Source organism: Staurois parvus, unplaced genomic scaffold (assembly GCF_062004578.1).
Source record: "Staurois parvus isolate SC_StPar_1 unplaced genomic scaffold, SC_StPar_1.0 ptg001724l, whole genome shotgun sequence".
NCBI lineage: Eukaryota > Metazoa > Chordata > Amphibia > Anura > Ranidae > Staurois > Staurois parvus.
Window position 1 is genome coordinate 43,150 of NW_028319520.1, and position 23,672 is coordinate 66,821.

The 23,672-nt window shown below is 48.2% G+C and overlaps 1 protein-coding gene across 1 annotated transcript in view; it reads left to right on the forward strand.

The window, feature by feature from the left end:
* Positions 1-23,672, forward strand: part of LOC149434609 (uncharacterized) — a 44,306-nt gene that overhangs the window by 7,853 nt on the left and 12,781 nt on the right. The window contains exon 4 of the mRNA XM_089663586.1: positions 18,451-18,519. Coding sequence (XP_089519712.1) covers positions 18,451-18,519 — 69 coding nt within the window. The remainder of the gene's footprint in view (positions 1-18,450; positions 18,520-23,672) is intronic.

A 23,672-nucleotide genomic window follows, 5' to 3' on the forward strand; every position in this document is an offset into this window, starting at 1 on the left:
GACATCACGGCCCCGACACCGGGTAATTTAGTGATGCTCTGATGGAGGAAGGAGGTGCAGGACATTAGGTAATGGCTGTTGCCTACAGTGGATATAAAACATCTACACACCCCTGTTAAAATGTCAGGTTTCTTTGATTTAAAAAGAGACCAAGATAAATAATTTCAGAAACTTTTCCGCCTTTAATGTGACCTATAAACTGTACAACTCAGTTGAACAACAAACGGAAATATTTTAGGTGGAGGGAAGTAAAATTAAAGAACTAAAATAATATGGTTGCATAAGTGTGCACACCCTTCGTTGAAGCCCCTTTTGATGTGATTCCAGCACTCCGTCTTGTTGTGGAGGAGTCTATCAGCACGGCACATCTTAACTTGGCAATATTTGCCCGCTCTTCCTTGCAAAAACACTCCAAATCTGTGTGATTGTGAGGGCATCTCCTGTGCATTGCCCTCTTCAGATCACCCCACAGATCTTCCATCGGATTCAGGTCTGGGCTCTGGCTGGGCCATTCCAACACTTCCATCTTCTTCTGGTGAAGCCGTTCCTCTGTGGATTTGGGTGGATGCTTTGGGTCGTTGTCATGCTGAAAGATGAAGTTCCTCTTCATGTTCAGCTTTCAGAAGCCTGAAGATTTTGTGCCGATATTGACTGGTATTTGGAACTGTTCATAATTCCCTCTACCTTGACTAAGGCCCCAGTTTCAGCTGAAGAAAACAGCCCCAATGCATGATGCTGTCACCACCATGCTTCACGGTGGGTATGGTGTTCTTTTGGTGATGTGCAGTGTTGTTTTTGCACCAAATATATCTTTTTGGAATTATGACCAAAAAGTTCAAACTTGGTTTCACCAGACCAGAACACGTTTTCCCACATGCTTTTGGGAGACTTCAGATGTGCTTTTGCAAAATTTAGCTGGGTTTGGATATTTTTCTTTGTACGAAAATGCCTCCGTGTTGCCACTCTCCCCCATAGGCCAGACATATGAAGAACACAGGAGATTGTTGTCACATGGCTACACTGCGGCCTGGCTAGTTCTGGGAGGGTGTCATATGACGTCCTTCCAGAACGCGCTCTCCTGCGTGCCCCCGGGGGCGCACAGCCAGCGACCCCTGTGATCGCTGTGTCCTACGGACACAGCTGATCACGTGATGTGGTAAAAGGCCAATCACAGCGGCCTTTTACCACGTGATCAGCTGTGTCCAATGACACGCTGATCACCGGGAAATGCAATTGCCGGTTCTCGGCTGCACTTTCCTCACGCTGTTAGAGTGCGAGGAAAGTACTGCCGAGAACCGGCAGTTGTCAGAGCAGGGATCGGCACCGATCATCAGGGCACTGATGATCGGTGCCCAGCAGTGCCACCCACCAGTTCCGCCCACCAGTACCCAGCGGTGCCACCCACCTGTGCCCATCAATGCAGTACTGCCAGTCAGTGCCTAGCGGTTGTGCCAGTCAGTGCCCATCAGTTGCGCCAGTCAATGCCTATCAGTGCCGCCTATTCGTGCCACCTCATTAGTGCTGCCTCATCAACGCACATCAGTGAAGGAGAAAAATTACCTGTTGGAAAAATTTTATAATAGAAACAAAGAAATTTTTTTTTTCCAATTTTTTTGCACTTTTTTTGTTTATAGCGCAAAAAGTAAAGTGCCCAGCGGCGATTAAATACCACCAAAAGAAAGCTCTATTTGTGATAACAATTTCATATGGGTACAATCTTACACGACCGCGCAATTGTCAATCAAAGTACGACAGCGCTGAAAGCTGAAAATTGGCCTGGTAAAGAAGGGGGTATAAGTGCTCGGTGGGCAAGTGGTTAATGTTGCTGTTGGCCTCTTGGCCGCCTCCCAGACCAGTCGTCTTCTCGTCTTTTTCATCCATATTGGAGGGACGTCCAGTTCTTGGTGACGTCACTGTTGGTGATGTCACTGTTGCGCCATATTTTCTCCACTTGATGACTTTCTTCAGTGTGTTCCATGGTATATATAATGCCTTGGAAATCCTTTTGTCCCCGTCTCCTGACTGATACCTTTTAAACAATGATATCCCTCCGATGCTTTGGAAGCGCTTTGCGGACCATGGCTTTTGCTGTAGGATGCGACTAAGAAAATGTCAAGACAAAACGACTAGAACAGCTGAACTTTATTTGGGGTTAATCAGAAGCACTTTAAATGATGGCGGGTGTGTACTGACTCCTATTTAACAGGATTGTGAAGGTGATTGCTTCATTCTGAACACAGCTACATCCCCATTTATAAGAGGGTGTGCACACTAACTTACTAACATTTATAGGTAAAGTTGATCCAGGGAATATCCGATTGCCTCTCGGGGGATCAGAAAAGAATATTTTTTTTCCTGCAGGAGCAAGTTGGATCGTGCTTTGCTGGGTTTCTTTTGCCTTCCTCTAGATCAATGGTCGGCAAGCCGCGGCTCGCGAGCCACATGCTGCTCTTTACACACTTTAATGCGGCTCTTCTGTGTGCCGGGCGCCCGCTCCCCTCCCTCCTCTCGGGCGGCCGCCCCAAAAGTCAGGACTCTGCAGCTAGCCCAGCAATGGGCAAACTACGGCCCGGCGGACCTTTTAATCCGGCCCGCGGAGCGTGGCAAACATTGGCTGTCAGGATGTAGGCGGGGCAGCGTGACGAACTCCTCTCCTCTCACAGTCCGCCCTGAAGACCGAAACGGCGCGGGAACATGGCGAGAGGAACGCGCGGAGCAAAGGTAAGTGAATTGACACAATATGGGGAATGAATTAATATATGGGGGATGAATTACTATGGGGGATGAATTACTATGGGGGATGAATTACTATATGGGGGATGAATTACTATATGGGGGATGAATTACTATATGGGGGATGAATTACTATAGGGGGAATGTATTACTATAGGGGGAATGTATTACTATGGGGGATGAATTACTATGGGGGATGTATTACTATAGGGGGGATGTATTACTATAGGGGGGATGTATTACTATAGGGGGGATGAATTACTATAGGGGGGATGAATTACTATATGGGGGATGAATTACTATATGGGGGATGAATTACTATGGGGAATGAATTACTATATGGGGGATGAATTACTATGGGGAATGAATTACTATATGGGGGATGAATTACTATAGGGGGGATGAATTACTATATGGGGGATGAATTACTATATGGGGGATGAATTACTATGGGGAATGAATTACTATATGGGGGATGAATTACTATGGGGAATGAATTACTATATGGGGGATGAATTACTATATGGGGGATGAATTACTATATGGGGGATGAATTACTATATGGGGGATGAATTTTCAGTTTTAAAAATGTGGCTCTCAAAATAAATTTCAATCGTGGTTTTGGCGAGATTTGGCTCAGTTGAAAAAAAAGGTTGCCCACCACTGCTCTAGATCAACTGTGGGTGTAGGATTATAATTTTTTTTTTTTTTTTTTTTTAATGGTTGAACTGGATGTACTTTTGTCTTTTTTCAGCCAGACTAACTATGTAGCACAGGTGTGTTCTATCGATGAGTTAGACTACATTCACACCAGCGATTAGAGCCGGTACGAATAGTAACTGCAGGATTCCGAGATTCCTGACGCTGGTAGGTGCGGCCGCCAGCCCCGTTCACAATAATGACTAGGTCGCCAGCGGCAGCAGCAATTCGCTGCTGTCCACACAGCCACTGATGAGCTGCGGTGATCGCTGCTGGATGAACTTTGTGTGTGTCCAGCAGCAATCACCTCAGGTAATTATTTGTTACAGGTACTTGTATAGCGCCGTCAATGTCCGCAGCGCTTTACATATATATTGTACATTCATATCAGTCCCTAACCCTCAAGGGGCGTCCAATGTAAGGTCCCTAACCCTCAAGGGGCGTCCAATCTAAGGTCCCTAACCCTCAAGGGGCATCCAATGTAAGGTCCCTGACCCTCAAGGGGCGTCCAATCTAAGGTCCCTGACCCTCAAAGGGCGTCCAATCTAAGGTCCCTGACCCTCAAAGGGCGTCCAATCTAAGGTCCCTGACCCTCAAAGGGCGTCCAATCTAAGGTCCCTGACCCTCAAAGGGCGTCCAATCTAAGGTCCCTGACCCTCAAGGGGTGTCCAATGTAAGGTCCCTGACCCTCAAGGGGCGTCCAATGTAAGGTCCCTAACTCACATTCATACATACACATACTAGGGCAAACAGAAACAAAACCTCCAGCATGCTGAACCCAACCAGAAAAAAATCCTTCAACACATTCACCGCTAGCAAATCTGTGTGAGTTTGATTGGCTGAGCTCCAATGATTCCTCTATACAGAACCTCTCATTTCATGTATCTGTTGATGGTTAGAGGCAACAACTCCACGACTGAAATGAATATAGAATAGTTCATGTGACGCTATTCTCTTCCAAAGTGAACCAAAGAAGTGCTGTATATTCACTTTTCTATCTTGTGCGGTGCTGCGCTCTTCCGCCTCGTGACACTCGCAGCTCCTCACCTCCATAATGTGATCCTAAATGAATATGAGGTCAAATTTGCGTGTCCTCTTTAAGGGATGATCAGCATAAGGTGCCCTTCAGGTAAACTGGGTAATCCAGACATCCGTTCCGCTTACATCCCCATATGACAAACCGCCATAAAAGAGAAGAAGCGGCTATATAGGACTTCTCCAGAGCTTCCTCTATCCTCTGGAACTCTCTACCCCAGTTTATCAGACTATCACCTACTCTGCTCACTTTTAGGCGATCTCTGAAAACCGATCTCTTCAGGGAAAGCCTATCCTGCCCTCAGCTAATAATGGAATCTTCTATTCTTCCTACCAGTCCATCCCCCACAGTTACTACCTTTTTGTACCACTAGCCCTTCCCTCCTAGATTGTAAGCTCCAAGGAGCCGGGCCCTCCTAACCCTCTTGTATTGAACTGTATTGTTGCTGTATTGTCTCCCGTTATATTGTAAAGCGCTGAGAAAACTGTTGGCGCCATAAATCCTGTATAATAATAATTATATATTGCTCTCTGAATTCACTCATTAAAATAGCCAAGGATTGAAAAACCCTTACAAACCCTTGCATGTTGCATCTCATCTTCCAACTTAACAATCGGCAAGAGCAGTGCACAGAGATCGCTCACCGCTTCAGAACTAACTTTTTTGGATCTGCCTAGCGTGATGACGTCATCTGTCAGGACACAAGGGTTTAGCTATTGACAAAAAGTAATTCATTCTTTTTTTTTTTTTTTTTTTTTTTTCTTTATCATCCATTGAGGGACGCAGCAAATCTTTCACTTTAGTATTATGCTGTTGCCTACAGGGCACTGGCAGACAAAAATTAGTAGGCTACCCAAGGGTAACACCCCTTCTACTACCAACATGCCCTGTTGTTTTTGTTTGCTAAATTCCTCGGAAAATGAACTTCATTTCTTGAGCTCTGTTGTGTAAAAGTCTAATCTAGTTCTGTTAGGACCATTTTTTACATTTTTTTTTTTTTTGTTCAGTCATGACTCTTCTCTACACTGCTGCTAGTCTGTCCAATTTGCAGCTATCCAGCTCAGCCGTTCTGGTTTTTGGAGTGCCGCGTCCAGAACGTGGTGGACGGCCCGGGCAGTGCCGCGTCCAGAACGTGGAGGACGGCCCGGGCAGTGCCGCGTCCAGAACGTGGTGGACGGCCCGGGCAGTGCCGCGTCCAGAACGTGGTGGACGGCCCGGGCAGTGCCGCGTCCAGAACGTGGAGGACGGCCCGGGCAGTGCCGCGTCCAGAACGTGGAGGACGGCCCGGGCAGTGCCGCGTCCAGAACGTGGAGGACGGCCCGGGCAGTGCCGCGTCCAGAACGTGGAGGACGGCCCGGGCAGTGCCGCGTCCAGAACGTGGAGGACGGCCCGGGCAGTGCCGCGTCCAGAGCGTGGAGGACGGCCCGGGCAGTGCCGCGTCCAGAGCGTGGAGGACGGCCCGGGCAGTGCCGCGTCCAGAGCGTGGAGGACGGCCCGGGCAGTGCCGCGTCCAGAGCGTGGAGGACGGCCCGGGCAGTGCCGCGTCCAGAGCGTGGAGGACGGCCCGGGCAGTGCCGCGTCCAGAGCGTGGAGGACGGCCCGGGCAGTGCCGCGTCCAGAGCGTGGAGGACGGCCCGGGCAGTGCCGCGTCCAGAGCGTGGAGGACGGCCCGGGCAGTGCCGCGTCCAGAGCGTGGAGGACGGCCCGGGCAGTGCCGCGTCCAGAGCGTGGAGGACGGCCCGGGCAGTGCCGCGTCCAGAGCGTGGAGGACGGCCCGGGCAGTGCCGCGTCCAGAGCGTGGAGGACGGCCCGGGCATTGCCGCGTCCAGAGCGTGGAGGACGGCCCGGGCATTGCCGCGTCCAGAGCGTGGAGGACGGCCCGGGCATTGCCGCGTCCAGAGCGTGGAGGACGGCCCGGGCATTGCCGCGTCCAGAGCGTGGAGGACGGCCCGGGCAGTGCCGCGTCCAGAGCGTGGAGGACGGCCCGGGCAGTGCCGCGTCCAGAGCGTGGAGGACGGCCCGGGCAGTGCCGCGTCCAGAACGTGGTGGATAACCTGGAAGTGACATTTGGCGCTGGGTTCCAAGTATGTAAGGTATGTAGGCCATTGGGAGCCCTAAAATTCCCCATGTCCTGCTGGATCCCATTGCGCGAGGGGTTGACTCTGGGAGAATGAGCACTGATGCGCATGTGTGCATTGTTTTCTCTTCCAACATACATTGTTGAGGAATTGTCTCCCTGCTGCGTCTGCTTTTGCAAAGAGCAGCGAGGAACTTTGGTCTGTTCCTGATGCCCTCCGGCCATCCGACCCTCACCTATAACTGTCTGGTACCTGTGTCCCGGCCGCTTGGCCCTGAGGCCCGGACGCTTAGCCCTGATGCCTTGTCACCGTAGTGCCACACCTTGCAACATGTGTGGCTCGAAGGAGAGAGAGAAAACAGGTGGCGCACATACCTAGTGCATTATCCAAGGTTTATTGTAGGAGTGAAAGAATAATAAAAACATACTCACAGACAAAGCATAGAAAAATGACAATGGCCACAACGGCAGGCAAGGTGTTCTCACTGTCAGCGCGGTCAAATGGCTGACGCGTTTCGGGGACGAATCCCTTTCCTCAGAGCTGATGACCAACCTCTGATGCAGATGTGTGATGAATGGGAAGTAGGAGCCTTGCTGTTGCTTTTTAGATACATGCTTCGTCTGTGAGTATGTTTTTATTATTCTTTCACTCCTACAATAAACCTTGGATAATGCACTAGGTGTGTGCGCCACCTGTTTTCTCTCTATCCAGTGGCTGATTTCCCCGTCTGATGAGTGCTACACCCCTGAAGCATTTCCTTTGGTTGTCGCTGTCCTGGTTCCCTTGGCTTCCCTTTTTGGCTGTGCATATCCTGAGGCGCTGGAGAGTACAATTGTGGGGGGTATTTCTGCTGCACCGGTTTCCCTCAGCCCACAATCTACTAACAACTGCTGCTGCTTGCCGATGACACGGCCGATGTCTGGAATACTGGAATCCTGTTGCCCTCTGCCCCTAGAGTCTATCCTGCCTTAGCACCATTGGATGTGGCAGGCTCATGTGCCCTCTTGGATGAACTTTTTACTACAGTCATGCAAGGCTTTGTGGTCCAAATCACCCAGATATTTGCTGACTGACTAGAGGCCCCAAAAGCACCTCGGTTTCCTCTAATTCTGTATCTGATCTACCTGCGACCTTTGGGCCACCAACCACAAAGGCTTCTCTGATTCCGAGTTGCTACTGTCTGTATCTGAACGGCTTGCCTCAGAGGAAGTGCAGCCTTCCGCCATTACTCACAAATTTTAAAAACCTTTCCACTTTTTCCGATGCAGTGTGCACCACTCTGAAACTAGAGGACTAGCCTGTTTGCTTCTACCAGTTCGATGATCGCTGTTGAGCCTTTTGGAGCCCCAAAGAGTGGAAAGATTTTTGAAGTGACTCGTAAAATTCTTCCTCTACGGAGATGGGAAATACCCTGATAAGATGTTTGCTTCCCCCGATCTCTTAGTAGCCTTGTAGCTATTTAACCCCTCGCCTACAGGGCACTTATACCCCCTTCCTGCCCAGGCCAGTTTTCAGCACTGTCGCACTTTGAATGACAATTGTACGGTCATGCAACACTGTACCCATATGAAATTGTTGGCATTTTTTTGAGACGGCTTTTTTTTGTTGGTATTTAATCACCTCTGGGTTTTTTTATTTTTTGCTAAACAAACCAAAAACTGAAAATTTTGAAATTAAAAAAAAAATTTTCTTAGTTTTTGTTATAACATTTTATAAGTAAATGATTTTTCTCCTTCACTGATGTGCGATATTGAGGCTGCAATGATGGGCACTGATGGGCATTGACAGGTATCACTGATGGGCACTGAAAGGCAGCACTGATATATGGCACTGATAGGTGACACTGAAAGACAGCTCAGATGGGCACTGATATGTGGCATTGTTGTGCACTAGTAGGCACTGATCTGTGGCATTGATGAGGCACTGATGGGCACTGGCAAGTGGCATTGATGGGCAATGACAGGTGGCACTGCTGGGGCTACACTAATCATCAGTGCCCTGATGATCAGTGTACATGTTCCCTCCGCGGAATGCCGATGCTCGGCTCTCCTCTCCCAACGTGACAGCTCGCGAGGAGAGAAATGCGGATTTACCGGCATTTCCCTATTTACATGCGATCAGCTGTGATTGGACAAAGCTGATCACATCACCGAGTCGGCATCTTCGGCTCTTTCCGTTGATTGGTGATCCGCTGTGTCCGAGGGGCACAGCGCATACCCAATCGCCCCCGGAGCCGCGCATGCGCGGTTAGAGTGGGAGGACGTCATATGGCGTCCTCCCACAACGAGAGAACGGGCCTTGCACCCATCATTTCCTTATATCGCGGGTGCGAGGCGGTTAAAGAGAACTTTTTAAAACCGCTGAGGATCCTGCAGTGTGCTGCCCTAAGGGCTCTTTCACACGAACGTTCTGATTGGGTCCGCCTGCCCGTTTTTCAGGAATATCCGATCGGAACCTCCGGTTTCCCTCTATGGAGAGGCGGGTGTAAACGAACATGTGTCCTTTTCCACCCACCAACATCCGATCCGCCAAAAAGGAACAGATGGGGATCCAATTCCCCTTCTGTCCGTCGGATCAGATGGGATAAAACCGGACTGGCGGTCCGTTTTCATCCAACCACCCGTTGACAGCGAGCAGGTCTGTGTCCGCTCTGCAGCAGCGGAGGGGACACAGAGCTGTCATCTGTTTGCTCAGCGGAGAGATCCCACACTGAGCAAGCGGATCCGCTATACGGGTCTGCCCCATGTGAAAGAGCCCTTAAGTGGTTGTAAACCCTTCCATATACCCAGTGTAGTGACCGGTTTCGGGTTTTACAGAGATGAAACACATCCTTCTACTTAAATTGCAGACTGTGAGCCAGGCCTCCTCCCCCGACATCAGTGCCTGACCTGACAAATGTGCTTCTGGAAGAATGGTCCAACCTTCCCATAAACACCCTCCTAAACCTTGTGGACGGCCTTCCCAGAAGAGTTGAAGCTGTTATAGCTGCAGAGGGCGGGGCCAACTCAATATTGAACCCTACGGACCAAGACTGGGGGGGCCATTAAAGGTCATGTGTGTGGAAAGGGCGGGGCCAACTCAATATTGGACCCTACGGACTAAGAATGGGGGGCCATTAAAGGTCATGTGCGTGGAAAGGGCGGGGCCAACTCAATATTGAACCCTACGGACTAAGACTGGGGGGGCATTAAAAGTCATGTGTGTGGGAAGGGCGGGGCCAACTCAATATTGAACCCTACGGACTAAGACTGGGGGGTCATTAAAGTTCATGTGCGTGGGAAGGCCGGCGGCCCAATACTTTTGGCAATATTGTGTATTTGGTAGTCAGTAGGAAGGCACAGAGAGTTGGAAGAGGTGGGAACAACCAGTAAGCTGTGGTCACCATTTGGGTTTTGGGGACAGAGGAGTGCAGTAGAAATGATCAAAGAATGCATGTCTTTTCAATGGTATCTGCTGTCCCTGTCTGAGCCTGAACCCAGAACCCAGCACTGTGCGACTCCAGTGCTGTATTGTCTGAACATGTGCTTCCAACACAAAGGACTCGAGTTAGGGCCTTAGTCTGCATATAAAAATGAAATGTATATGAACGTTCGATGTTTATAGAAATATCCTGTTCATTAGGATGACATTGCTCCAAACTAATAGGAAGGAATAGAATACAGACCTCTAGAATGTCCCATGTATGACAAAGTGCAGTCACGATTTACAACAAAAAATACAACTTTTATCTGCATTAACCTCCCTGGCGGCAATCCCGAGAGTGGCTTGGGGTTAATTTACAGTACCAACACCGAGCCACACTCGGGATTACATTGTAGTGCTTGTCCTGCGATCCCCCGATCCTCATCTTGTCCCTGCAATCCCCCGATCCTTACCTTGTCCCTGCAATCCCCCGATCCTTACCTTGTCCCTGCAATCCCCCAATCCTTACCTTGTCCCTGCGATCCCCCGATCCTTACCTTGTCCTTGCGATCCCCCGATCCTCACCTTGTTAAACGATCCTCACCTTGTCCCTGCGATCCTCCGATCCTCACCTTGTCCCTGCAATCCCCCGATCCTCACCTTGTCCCTGCGATCCCCCTGATCCTCACCTTGTCCCTGCGATCCCCCCCGATCCACACCTTGTCCCTGCGATCCCCCCCGATCCACACCTTGTCCCTGCGATCCCCCCGATCCTCACCTTGTCCCTGCGATCCCCCCCGATCCTCACCTTATTCCTGCGATCCCCCCCGATCCTCACCTTGTCCCTGCGATCCCCCCGATCCTCACCTTGTCCCTGCGATCCCCCCGATCCTCACCTTGTTCCTGCGATCCCCCCGATCCTCACCTTGTCCCTGCGATCCCCCCCGATCCTCACCTTGTCCCTGCGATCCCCCCCGATCCTCACCTTGTCCCTGCGATCCCCCCCGATCCTCACCTTGTCCCTGCGATCCCCCCCGATCCTCACCTTATTCCTGCGATCCCCCCCGATCCTCACCTTGTCCCTGCGATCCCCCCGATCCTCACCTTGTTCCTGCGATCCCCCCGATCCTCACCTTGTTCCTGCGATCCCCCCGATCCTCACCTTGTTCCTGCGATCCCCCCCGATCCTCACCTTGTTCCTGCGATCCCCCCCGATCCTCACCTTGTCCCTGCGATCCCCCCGATCCTCACCTTGTCCCTGCGATCCCCCGATCCTCACCTTGTCCATGCGATCCCCAGATGTCCTCCCGCTGTGCCCTACGGCTGATGCTGGCATCCATCTTCCAGATTCCCTTCCCTGTGAGCGTTGAGACGTAGGGGGGCTGAACGGGCAGGAGATTAAAAAAAGTAAAAATATGACATACACACAATACATTGTAATCTGTTAGGATTCCATTCCTGTATCAAACCATTTCACATACATTTTGTCCGGCGCCCTGCCTGCATTTTTACTGTGCTTTCTGCCTGGAAACGCGAGAACATCCATGGCGTCCAAAAAGCGTCCCTTTATGTCAGACGCGGTTTTAGACCGGCTAGAGAACAGCGATAGTAAATCAGAACCACTTGCAGAATTGAGTGATAATGATTGGTGGGGGAAATTCCTCATCAGACACTGAAAACGATTCTGCGACTGAGCTCAGCGATGTGTGAAGTTTGCGCTCTATTTCACGTTTCAGTGTTTTTGGTTTGATTACATTACTGAATTACATTTATTATTATTTTTTATGATTTATTATATTATAATTTATGATTTTGTGTTTCAAACTTTATCCTCCCCGGGATGTTTACTAGACTCTCGTTTGGACAGATTTAAGTGAGTTATTCCTAAGAATTACAGGCCTATAATATAAAACAACAAATTTCCATGCAGAACAATGTACCGCTCTGACATTCAAAAATATTGATTAGTTAGACCGCCAGGGAGGTTAAAGGATATGTTCACCTTTAAAAAATAAATAAATAAATAAATAAGTGCACGTTTTTGCAGGTAAAAAATAATGTGCTTGCAAAACCAAAAAATGATAGGAATAGAAAGCTGAATATGTGGCATCAATAAAACGATAAAACACAAAATCAATTCGATCAAAGGCAGCTGCCCCTCTAAAGCGTGAAGCACACCATTAACTATTGGAAAATTTGTGAGTTAAGAAAAAAGTCGCTGGCCCTTTAAATTTGTATGCAATAAACCCAATATGCAAAAGTATTTTAACAAAACCTATACAAACATGTACAATGCATCCATAGATTCACTGAACAGTGTGTCTAAAATAAATATCCATAACACAAGTGATCAAAAAGTCCCAAATCACCAAATATCTTGTGCTAGCAGATCAATAGGAGTGACCAGTTCTCCAAAAGATCACGAATAATGTGGTGGTTTTGTTTTTTTTTTTTTCTTTGAGCAGTATTCGTTTAAAAATAGTGTTTCTGCAGCTGTGTGTACATTTTTAGTCTTTAATTTTACCTACTAAAATTATGATTCTGGTACAAAGCATTTTGAAGTTATTTGCAAATGAAATAAAGATTGTTTTTTCAGTTTTTGTTTTTTTTAAATAGGAAATAAGGACATTTTGTTCAACTTTTTTTGCTTTTGATTTTTGTCAATATTTTTAGACATTTACATAGTTATGCAGGCCATAGATGGGTCGAAAATCGGCCGATTTTTCGGCCGAAAATAAAATCGGCCGATTTTCGGATCGTTAGTGGGCGATTTGGTCGGCTGTTTTTCGGTATTTTGGCCGTTTTTTTTTTTCGGTAAAGTTGGAAAAAAATCGGCCGATTTTCGCGGCAATTAGTGGGCAAATCGGCCGATTTTTTACCGATAAAAAATCTGCGCATGAGCAGTGACCTGCAAGAGGAAGACAAAAAGAAGAAGAGGAAGACGATGAAGAAGAGGATGAAGTAGAAGAAGAGGATGAAGAAGAAGAGGATGAGGATGAAGAAGAGGATGAGGATGATGAAGAAGAAGAGGATGAAGATGAGGATGCAGAAGAAGAAGAGGATGAGGATGCAGAAGAAGAGGATGAGGATGCAGAAGAAGAAGAGGATGAAGAAGAAGAAGAGGATGAAGATGAGGATGCAGAAGAGGATGAGGATGCAGAAGAAGAAGAGGATGAGGATGCAGAAGAAGAGGATGAGGATGATGAAGAGGATGAAGAAGAAGAGGATGAGGATGAAGAAGAAGAAGAGGATGAGGATGAAGAAGAAGAAGTAGGATGAAAATAAGAAGAATTCCAGTCCAGCAAAAAGTGTCTCTGCAGAGAGCTCCGCTATTTCTGACAGTTCTCTGACAGTTCCTTGACATTTACAGTGGTTGAAACATTGTATCTATTTGTTTCCGAATAAAAACATCTGTATCCTAAATGGAAACAAATAGATACATTGTTGCAACTTCTATAAATGTCAAGGAACTGTCAGAGAACTGTCAAAGAAATAGCAGAGCTCTCTGCAGGGACACTTTTTGCCGGCTCTAGACGGGTAGAAAATCGGCCGATTTTTTTTTTTTACCATTGATGGTAACGTCGGCCACTTGAACAACCGATTTTTCGTTTTTTAAAAGAAAAATCTGCAGTTTTTCTCCCCATCTATGGCCTGCATTAGTCTGGCTGAAAAAAAGACAAAAGTCCAGCCGGTTCAACCATAACAAAAATAAGAAAAAAATATTCAGATATTCCCTGGATCAACTTTCCCTATAAATGTTATATTCTGTGTATCCAAGAAAAAATCCAGGACTTTCCTACAGCAATCCACTGAGCTGGCCACACCCAACTCTTGAGGGAGTCTATTCCACATTCTCACAGCTCTTACTGTGAAGAAGCCTTTCTGTGGTTTGGAGATGACATTTCTTTTCCTCCAGACGTAAAGAGCGCCCCCTTTTTAAGTTTTAATAAAATAGAAACAAACAGGAAAATCATAGTTAAACAGAGGGGACTGAGGAGGTAATCAAAGGTGATTAGAGTAAACTAAGGGTTAATAAGGGGTTAAACATTAAAAAAACAAAAAAAAAAACACTTGTGTTGCTTTAACTGGCATCATTTGCAGATGGCAGTTCATCCCTTTGATCTGCAGATGAATAAACAGAATGATAAAATCACACACCTACTGAGCGACATATCAGACTGGATGTCGCTCCACTTCCTTAAACTGAACCTCTCCAAAACAGAGTTTCTTGTCTTCCCCCCCAGCTCAGACCCCCCCCCCATTGACTTCTCCATCACATCCAACAACGCCACCATCAAACCCACCCCGCAGGCCAGAGTACTTGGTGTCATTCTGGACTCCAACCTATCCTTCCAGCCCCAAGTCCAATCTTTAACAAACTCGTGCAGACTCCACCTCCGCAACATGCAGACTCCACCTCCATAACATGCAGACTCCACCTCCGCAACATCGCCAAAATCCGCACGTTCCTAACCCCAGAAATCACTTAACAGCTCATCCACTCCCTCATCATATCACGACTCGACTACTGCAACTCCCACCTCACTGGCCTGCCTCGCCACAGGCTATCCCCGCTTCAGTCCATCCTGAATACGGCTGCCAGACTCATTCACCTCTCCAACCGCTCCATCTCCGCCACCCCCTCTGCCAATCCTTCCACTGGCCTCCACTCAGTGCCCTCCACCCCCCTCTGCCAATCCCTCCACTTGCCTCCACTCAGTGTCCTCCACCCCCCTCTGCCAATCCCTCCACTGGCCTCCACTCAGTGTCCTCCACCCCCCTCTGCCAATCCCTCCACTGGCCTCCACTCAGTGTCCTCCACCCCCCTCTGCCAATCCCTCCACTGGCCTCCACTCAGTGTCCTCCACCCCCCTCTGCCAATCCCTCCACTGGCCTCCACTCAGTGTCCTCCACCCCCCTCTGCCAATCCCTCCACTGGCTTCCGATTGCGCAACGGATCAAATTCAAAATCCTAACACCGACGTACAAAGCCGTCCACCATACTGCCCCGAACTACATCACCGACCTAATATCCAAGTACCACCCAACACGCACACTCCGCTCCTCACAAGACCTCCTTCTCTCTAGTTTCCTGGTCTCCTCCTCCCATGCCCGCCTCCAGGACTTCTCCAGGGTGTCACCCATCCTCTGGAACTCCCTGCCCCAACCCATCAGATTATCACCTACTCTCCTCTCCTTTAGGCGCACCCTGAAAACCCGTCTCTTCAGGGAAGCCTACCCCACCCCCTGCTAACTTGCCGACCTCCTCCACTCTTCCTACCACTCCATCCCCCACAGCTATCTCCTCCTGTGCCACCATCCCCCCCCCCCCTCCTAGATTGTAAGCTCAAAAGAACAGGGCCCTCGATCCCCTCATGTTTTGCATTGTATTGTATTGTTGTTCTGTCCCCCTTTGTAACGTACAGCGCTGACTGAACTATTGGCGCTTTATAAATACTGTATAATAATAATAATAATATGTTACTTTGTATCTTTCTGTATTCACCTCTGTGCAATGTCATCTATAAACTCTGCTTTTTTGACAGCTACAGTTGCCGATTTTTATTTTCTGAACATACAATAATGCCGGCTGTGATTAATCACAGCCAGCAATTACGGTATACTAGTTGGGGGTCCTAGAAGCAGGCCAAAGAGACTGGACATGCTACACACTCCCTGCGTATGATGTTTTTTGGGGGGCATGTGTAGCATGCCCAAAGTCTGCAACTACACTGCATCTGAGCACCACAAACCAAAACACTATGTAATTCATTTGTAATATTCAAAGCAAACACTCCCACCCATTCATGTCTCCATGCTTTATTTTGCTGGGAAATCACTTTGAATCCCCCCCCCCTAGCATTTCTGGTTGTGGCCATCTTGAGTAAGGGCAGATGATTCGTGTAGCTTTTACTTCCTTTCTGCCCCAGCTCAGGTATTCAGGCAGTGTACTTGGCTGAGAAGAGTCCTCCGGAAGACTCCTGGGATGTATGACATCATTTGCAGATGGCAGTTCATCCCTTTGATCTGCAGATGAATAAACAGAATGATAAAATCACACACCTACTGAGCGACATATCAGACTGGATGTCGCTCCACTTCCTTAAACTGAACCTCTCCAAAACAGAGTTTCTTGTCTTTCCCCCCAGCCCGAACACCACCCCCCATTGACTTCTCCATCACATCCAACAATGCCACCATCAAACCCGCCCTGCAGGCCAGAGTACTTGGTGTCATTCTGGACTCCAACCTATCCTTCCAGCCCCAAGTCCAATCTTTAACTAACTCGTGCTGACTCCACCTCCATAACATGCAGACTCCACCTCCGCAACATGCAGACTCCACCTCCATAACATGCAGACTCCACCTCCACAACATTGCCAAAATCCGCACATTCCTAACCCCAGAAACCACTAAACAGCTCATCCACTCCCTCATCATATCACGACTCGACTACTGCAACTCCCTCCTCACTGGCCTGCCTCGCCGCTGGCTATCCCCGCTTCAGTCCATCCTGAATACGCCTGCCAGACTCATTCACCTTTCCAACCGCTCCATCTCCGCCACCCCCCTCTGCCAATCCCTCCACTGGCCTCCACTCAGTGTCCTCCACCCCCCTCTGCCAATCCCTCCACTGGCCTCCACTCAGTGTCCTCCACCCCCCTCTGCCAATCCCTCCACTGGCTTCCGATTGCGCAACGGATCAAATTCAAAATCCTAACACCGACGTACAAAGCCGTCCACCATACTGCCCCGAACTACATCACCGACCTAATATCCAAGTACCACCCAACACGCACACTCCGCTCCTCACAAGACCTCCTTCTCTCTAGTTCCCTGGTCTCCTCCCATGCCCGCCTCCAGGACTTCTCCAGGGTGTCACCCATCCTCTGGAACTCCCTGCCCCAACCCATCAGATTATCACCTACTCTCCTCTCCTTTAGGCGCACCCTGAAAACCCGTCTCTTCAGGGAAGCCTACCCCACCCCCTGCTAACTTGCCGACCTCCTCCACTCTTCCTACCACTCCATCCCCCACAGCTATCTCCTCCTGTGCCACCATCCCCTCCCTCCTAGATTGTAAGCTCAAAAGAACAGGGCCCTCGATCCCCTCATGTTTTGCATTGTATTGTATTGTTGTTCTGTCCCCCTTTGTAATGTACAGCGCTGACTGAACTATTGGCGCTTTATAAATACTGTATAATAATAATAATAATATGTTACTTTGTATCTTTCTGTATTCACCTCTGTGCAATGTCATCTATAAACTCTGCTTTTTTGACAGCTACAGTTGCCGATTTTTATTTTCTGAACATACAATAATGCCGGCTGTGATTAATCACAGCCAGCAATTACGGTATACTAGTTGGGGGTCCTAGAAGCAGGCCAAAGAGACTGGACATGCTACACACTCCCTGCGTATGATGTTTTTTGGGGGGCATGTGTAGCATGCCCAAAGTCTGCAACTACACTGCATCTGAGCACCACAAACCAAAACACTATGTAATTCATGTGTAATATTCAAAGCAAACACTCCCACCCATTCATGTCTCCATGCTTTATTTTGCTGGGAAATCACTTTGAATCCCCCCCCTAGCATTTCTGGTCATGGCCATCTTGAGTAAGAGCAGATGATTCGTGTAGCTTTTACTTCCTTTCTGCCCCAGCTCAGGTATTCAGGCAGTGTACTTGGCTGAGAAGAGCCCTCCGGAAGACTCCTGGGATGTATGACATCATTTGCCTAGGCGAGAAACCAGGAAGTACGTGAAGAAACATAAAAAAAGAGTTTAAAACGAGTAAATACGGTATGACGTCCGATCTATTTACTAATTCTAGCAGAATAAAGATAAAAATAGGCAATGTTGATTTGAGGGAGTGAAGTTCCACTTTAACCTCTTCACGCTGGCCGAACGCAAATGTGCGGCCTCCCGGAATCTGGGCCTAAACGCCGAGCGGCTGCACATTTGCGTTCTATTAAAAAATGACGTGCTGAGAGCACGCGCGCCCTGCACACTCCCAGCACACATGTCCGGTACTCATGGAAAGGTCCCGATCTCTTTCGATCGGGACCTTTCCCGATGATGTGATGGCGCATCACGGGGGTCACATGACCCCGCCCCACCTCCCGGCTTCTGAAACTCTTAAAGGGTCGGGAGGCGCCGGCGTGAAGGGGTTAAGTAAAATTAAGAGTACCTCTCTTTCCATGAATGGAGGGGGAAAAAAAATTTCTAGTCATGTGAATTGAACCAAGGCAGCTCATACAACCAGCGCTCTGTCTGCCACGAGCATTGTGAGTGCTTTGCCTCATTGGAGACTGCAGATCGTTCAGCAACCCTGACCTGTTGATATGCTGAATATGTAACTAGCCAATATGGCTCCCCCTTTGTTTTCCTGATGTACAAAAAAAATGAATGGCGCTCCCCTTTACAGGAATATCCTCCACCCCCCCCCCCCCCCCCGCCTTCTGTTTAGTGACATTTTACTTTCTGTTTTTCTCATTTAGATAAAGCTTCGTATGGACTCAGTGAGACGATATCACGGACTTCTGGATCTCCAGAAAGAGAAGTAAACGGTGAGAATTTAGGAGATCTGTAAGGGTGAGGGCCGGGAGAGGGGGCGGGCAGGAGGGGCGGCTGCCCTGGGCCCCCAGTATTATGCGAGGTGGGGGGCACTGCGCAGGAGTAGTGATAGCCGCTTCAGAGTAACAAACATTTGTCCTTGTGGTGAGAATATTTGTGCTAGGGGGGAGAGGGGGAAGAGGATAAATGCTAGGAGGGGGGTGTAGGGGGGATATGTGCTAGGATGGGGGATTGGGGGGAGAAAGGATTTGTACTGGAAGGAGGAAATTTGGGGGCAGCAGTGGCATATGATATATTATAGGAGGCCAAGTTTGGGGGGGATAGATTTGCTAGGAGGGGTGATTAACCACTTCAAGTCCGGACACTTTCACCCCCCTTCCAGTCCGGACACTTTCACCCCCTTCCAGTCCGGACACTTTCACCCCTTCCAGTCCGGACGCTTCCCCCCCTTCCAGTCCGGACGCTTCCCCCCCTTCCAGTCCGGACGCTTCCCCCCCTTCCAGTCCGGACGCTTCCCCCCCTTCCAGTCCGGACGCTTCCCCCCCTTCCAGTCCGGACGCTTCCCCCCCTTCCAGTCCGGACACTTCTCTCCCCCTTCCAGTCCGGACACTTTCACCCCCCTTCCAGTCCGGACACTTTCACCCCCCTTCCAGTCCGGACGCTTTCACCCCCTTCCAGTCCGGACGCTTTCACCCCCCTTCCAGTCCGGACGCTTTCACCCCCCTCCAGTCCGGACGCTTTCCCCCCCTTCCAGTCCGGACGCTTTCCCCCCCCTTCCAGTCCGGACGCTTTCCCCCCCCTTCCAGTCCGGACGCTTTCCCCCCCTTCCAGTCCGGACGCTTTCCCCCCCCTTCCAGTCCGGACGCTTTCCCCCCCCTTCCAGTCCGGACGCTTTCCCCCCCCTTCCAGTCCGGACGCTTTCCCCCCCCTTCCAGTCCGGACACTTCTCCCCCAGGCCAATTTTCAGCTTTCAGCGCTATCACACTTTGAATGACAATTGCGCGGTCATGCAACACTGTACCCATATGAATTGTTTAGCATTTTTTTGAGACAGATAAAGCTTTATTTTGGTGGTCTTTATTCACCGCTGGGATTTTTACTTTTTTTGCTATATAAATGAAAGTCCAAAAATTTTGAAAAAAAAGTTTTTCTTATAAAATTTTGCAAATAAATAATATTTCATCATAAATCTTGGCCAAAATTTATTCTGTATCTTTTTTGTTAAAAAAAAAAAAAAACCCAAATTAGTTTATAACCAAAAAATTATAATTTTTAAACCTTTGTTTTACATTTTTTATTTTTATATTTTTTTTTTCATACTGTCACCCTAGCAGTACAGGGTCACCATGGTGACACTGTACTACTTGTAGGGGGTGATGAAGTTTTTTTTTGTTTTTTTTTTTTACACGGATTGCTTTTACACCCATAAAGGCTGTAAAAGCAATCATTTCTCCTTCTCTCTGTCTGCATTCTTGTAGCCATTGGAAATGCTGTGTGAGTTGTGATTGGCCACAGTTTGTCACATGGTACAAGGCTGTTGTGAATAGCCCTGTACCATGTGATCTCTGTGATCATTCACAGATTTCACATGTAGTAAGCAATGATGTCAGAAGTGACATCTTGCTTACTACTATTCATGTGATCAATCAGTGATCACATGATCGGGACCTCACACAGAGGTCCCGTACGACGATCGGTGTTCCACTGGTGTCTGGAGGACACAGCGGCCACTGGATCGCAGTGCTGCGCACTCCCAGGGAGCGTGCACAAGCAGGGGGCAGGGACGCCGTTTATAAACGGCCACCTGACCCTGCACTGCCACTGTCTGGCCGTTTATATACAACGGCTGGACGGGAGGTGGTTAAGGGAGAATTTGTTAGGAAGAGGAATTTGGGGGGGGGGGGGGGATTTGTGCTGGTAGGGATGAGTGGGGGAGGGGGATTTGGGCTAGGAGGGGGAATTTGGGGAGGTAGAGGGTTCGAGCTGGGAGGGGGGAGAGTGGGGGTAAAGATTTGTGCTGGGTTGGGAATTTCAGGGGGTGGGGTGCACTGGAAGAGGGGTATGTGTTATTTGGGGAGAATTTTGGCTTGCAAAGGGAATTTATGTTTGGGGATAAGCAGATTAGTGGTCAATTTTTTTTTTTTTTGGGGGGGGGGGGGATTTTTCTTGACACATAATGCTCATACATTTTGAGGGGGAGGGGTGCTGTTTGTCATCTGTGGCCTGTGGGTCGGATGATCTTGTTCCCGCACTGGTAAGTGTTGAAGGTTAGATTCACCCAAGAGTCACTCTAGATTTACAGACTAACACGTTTTGGGAGAGCTCATCACTGGAGTCCCCCAGATTGAAGCGCTAGCCTGGGATTTATATAGGGGGCAGCGCCTGACCAAATCTACTAATACTGGGTGGGCAGTTTTGATCTGGGTGGTGGGACGGATACTGTAGATTCACACAGAAAACCTGGATAGATATTGGTCCAGACACTGCTGCTGTTCCCCCGTATGTAGATGATGGGTTCTCGGGATTAACATTAATTTGTTATATCCCAATGCCAGAGTGTGGATGGATGCTGTGCAGATGGCAGGAGCCTAGGGGGCGCTCATCAGCACCTTTCCCTATATTTACACGAACAGCAGTAAAAGCTCTCGGTTGCTGTGTGCGTGTCCATTGAAGGGGCCGATTCTAGTACTAGAGACTGCCTATCATCTCACCTTGAATAAATCCGAATCACATCTCAGCTATAAGGTAGATCTGTGGTCAAAGTGGTGGAAAAAAAAATATATATATATATTTGTGCTCAAAAGTTTCCCTCCACTGGCAGAAATTATGAAATTTTGGCATTGATATTGAAAATAAGACTGATCATGCCAAAAAATGCTCTTTTATTGAAGGATGGTGATCATATGAAGCCATTTATTATCAAATAGGTGTTTGACTCCTTTTTAAATCCGAATGATAACAGAAATCACCCAAATGGCCCGGATCAGAAGTCTCCGCCCCCTAGATCAGAAGTCTCCGCCCCCTGGAATGTTCAGCCTTGGTACAGACACACAAGGGGACACACACGGGTTTAAATGCCAATTAGAGGTTAATGTCCCACATCTGTGGCTTTTTAAATTGCAGTTAGTGTTATGCAGGCCATAGATGGGTCAAAAATCGGCCGATTTTTCTTTTAAAAAAATGAAAAATCAGTCGTTCAAGCGGCCGACGTTACCAGCAACGGTAAAAAAAATCGGCCGATTTTCATCCCGTCTACAGACGGCAAAAAGTGTCCCTGCAGAGAGCTCCGCTATTTCTTTGACAGTTCCTTGACATTTATAGCGGTTGCAACAATGTATCTATTTGTATCCATTTAGGATACAGATGTTTTTATTCGGAAACAAATAGATACATTGTTGCAACCGCTATAAATGTCAAGGAACTGTCAAAGAAATAGCGGAGCTCTCTGCAGGGACACTTTTTTTGCTGGACTGGAATTCCTCTTCATCCCCTTCTTCTTCATCCTCTTCATCCCCTTCCTCTTCATCCTCTTCTTCCTCCTCATCCTCTTCATCCTCCTCTTCATCCTCCTCTTCATCCTCCTCTTCATCCTCCTCTTCATCCTCCTCTTCATCCTCCTCTTCATCCTCCTCTTCATCCTCCTCTTCATCCTCCTCTTCATCCTCCCCTTCATCCTCCTCTTCATCCTCCTCCTCTTCATCCTCCTCCTCTTCATCCTCCTCCTCTTCATCCTCCTCTTCCTCTTCCTCTTCCTCCTCCTCTTCCTCCTCCTCTTCCTCCTCCTCCTCCTCCTCCTCTTCCTCCGCTGCTTCATCCTCTTCCTCTGCTTCTTCTCTCATGCGCAGATTTTTTATCGGTAAAAGATCGGCCGATTTGCCAATCATTGCCGCGAGAATCGGCCAATTTTCGACCCATCTATGGCCTGCATTAGTGTATAAATAGTCAATGAGTTTGTTAGCTCTTACGTGGAAGCACTGACTGGGTTAGATACTGAGCCATGGGGAGCAGAAAAGAACTGTCAAAAGTCCTGCGTAAAAAGGTAATGGAACTTTATAAAGATGGAAAAGGACATAAAAGGATGATTATGCCAATCAGTACTGTTAAATCACCTATTAAGAAGTAGAAAGTTCGGGGATCTCTTGATACCAAGCCAAGGTCAGGTAGACCAAGAAAGATTGCAGCCACAACTGACAAAAGAATTGTTCGGGATTCAAAGAAAACCCCACAGGCGACCTCAAAAGAAATCCAGGCTGCTCTGGAAAAAAGATGGTGTGGTTGTTTTTAAGGAGTACAATACAGTGATACTTGAACAAAAATGAGCTGTTTAGTCGAGGTGCCAGAAAGAAGCTTTTACTGCACCAATGCCACAAAAAAGCCCGGTTACAATATGCCTGACAACACCTTGACATGCCTAACCGGGCCTTCTTGTGTCACTGATGCAGTAAAGGCTTCTTTCTGGAACCTCCACCATGCAGCTCATTTTTGTTCAAGTGTCATCATATTGTGCTCCTTCAGAACAACCACACTGTCTTTTTTCCAGAGCAACCTGTATTTTTCTTGTGATTTCCCTTTGTATCCCGAACAATTCTTCTGGCAGTTGTGGCTGCAATCTTTCTTGGTCTATCTGACCATAGCTTGGTATCAAGAGATCCCCGAACTTTCCACTTCTTAGTGGAAGTCATGACTGGCATATTCAAGGCTTTGGACATCTTAAGTCTCTTTTCCATCTTTCTAAAGTTCCATTACCTTGTTACGCAGGACTTTTGACAGTTCTTTTCTGATCCCCATGGCTCAGTATCTAGCCTAGTCAGTGCTTCCACGTAAGAGCTAACAAACTCCATTGACTATACACTGACACTAATTGCCATTTAAAAAGCCACAGATGTGGGACATTAACCTCTAATTGGCATTTTAACCCGTGTGTGTCACCTTGTGTGTCCGTACCAAGGCCAAACATTCCAGGGGGCGGAGACTTCTGATCCAGGGGTGGAGACTTCTAATCCGGGGCATTTGGGGGATTTCTGTTATCAATAGGATTTAAAAAGTAGCCAAACAACTATGTGATAATAAATGGCTTCATATGATCATGCCAAAAAATGCTCTTTTATTGAAGGATGATGATCGGCCATATTTTCAATATCAATGC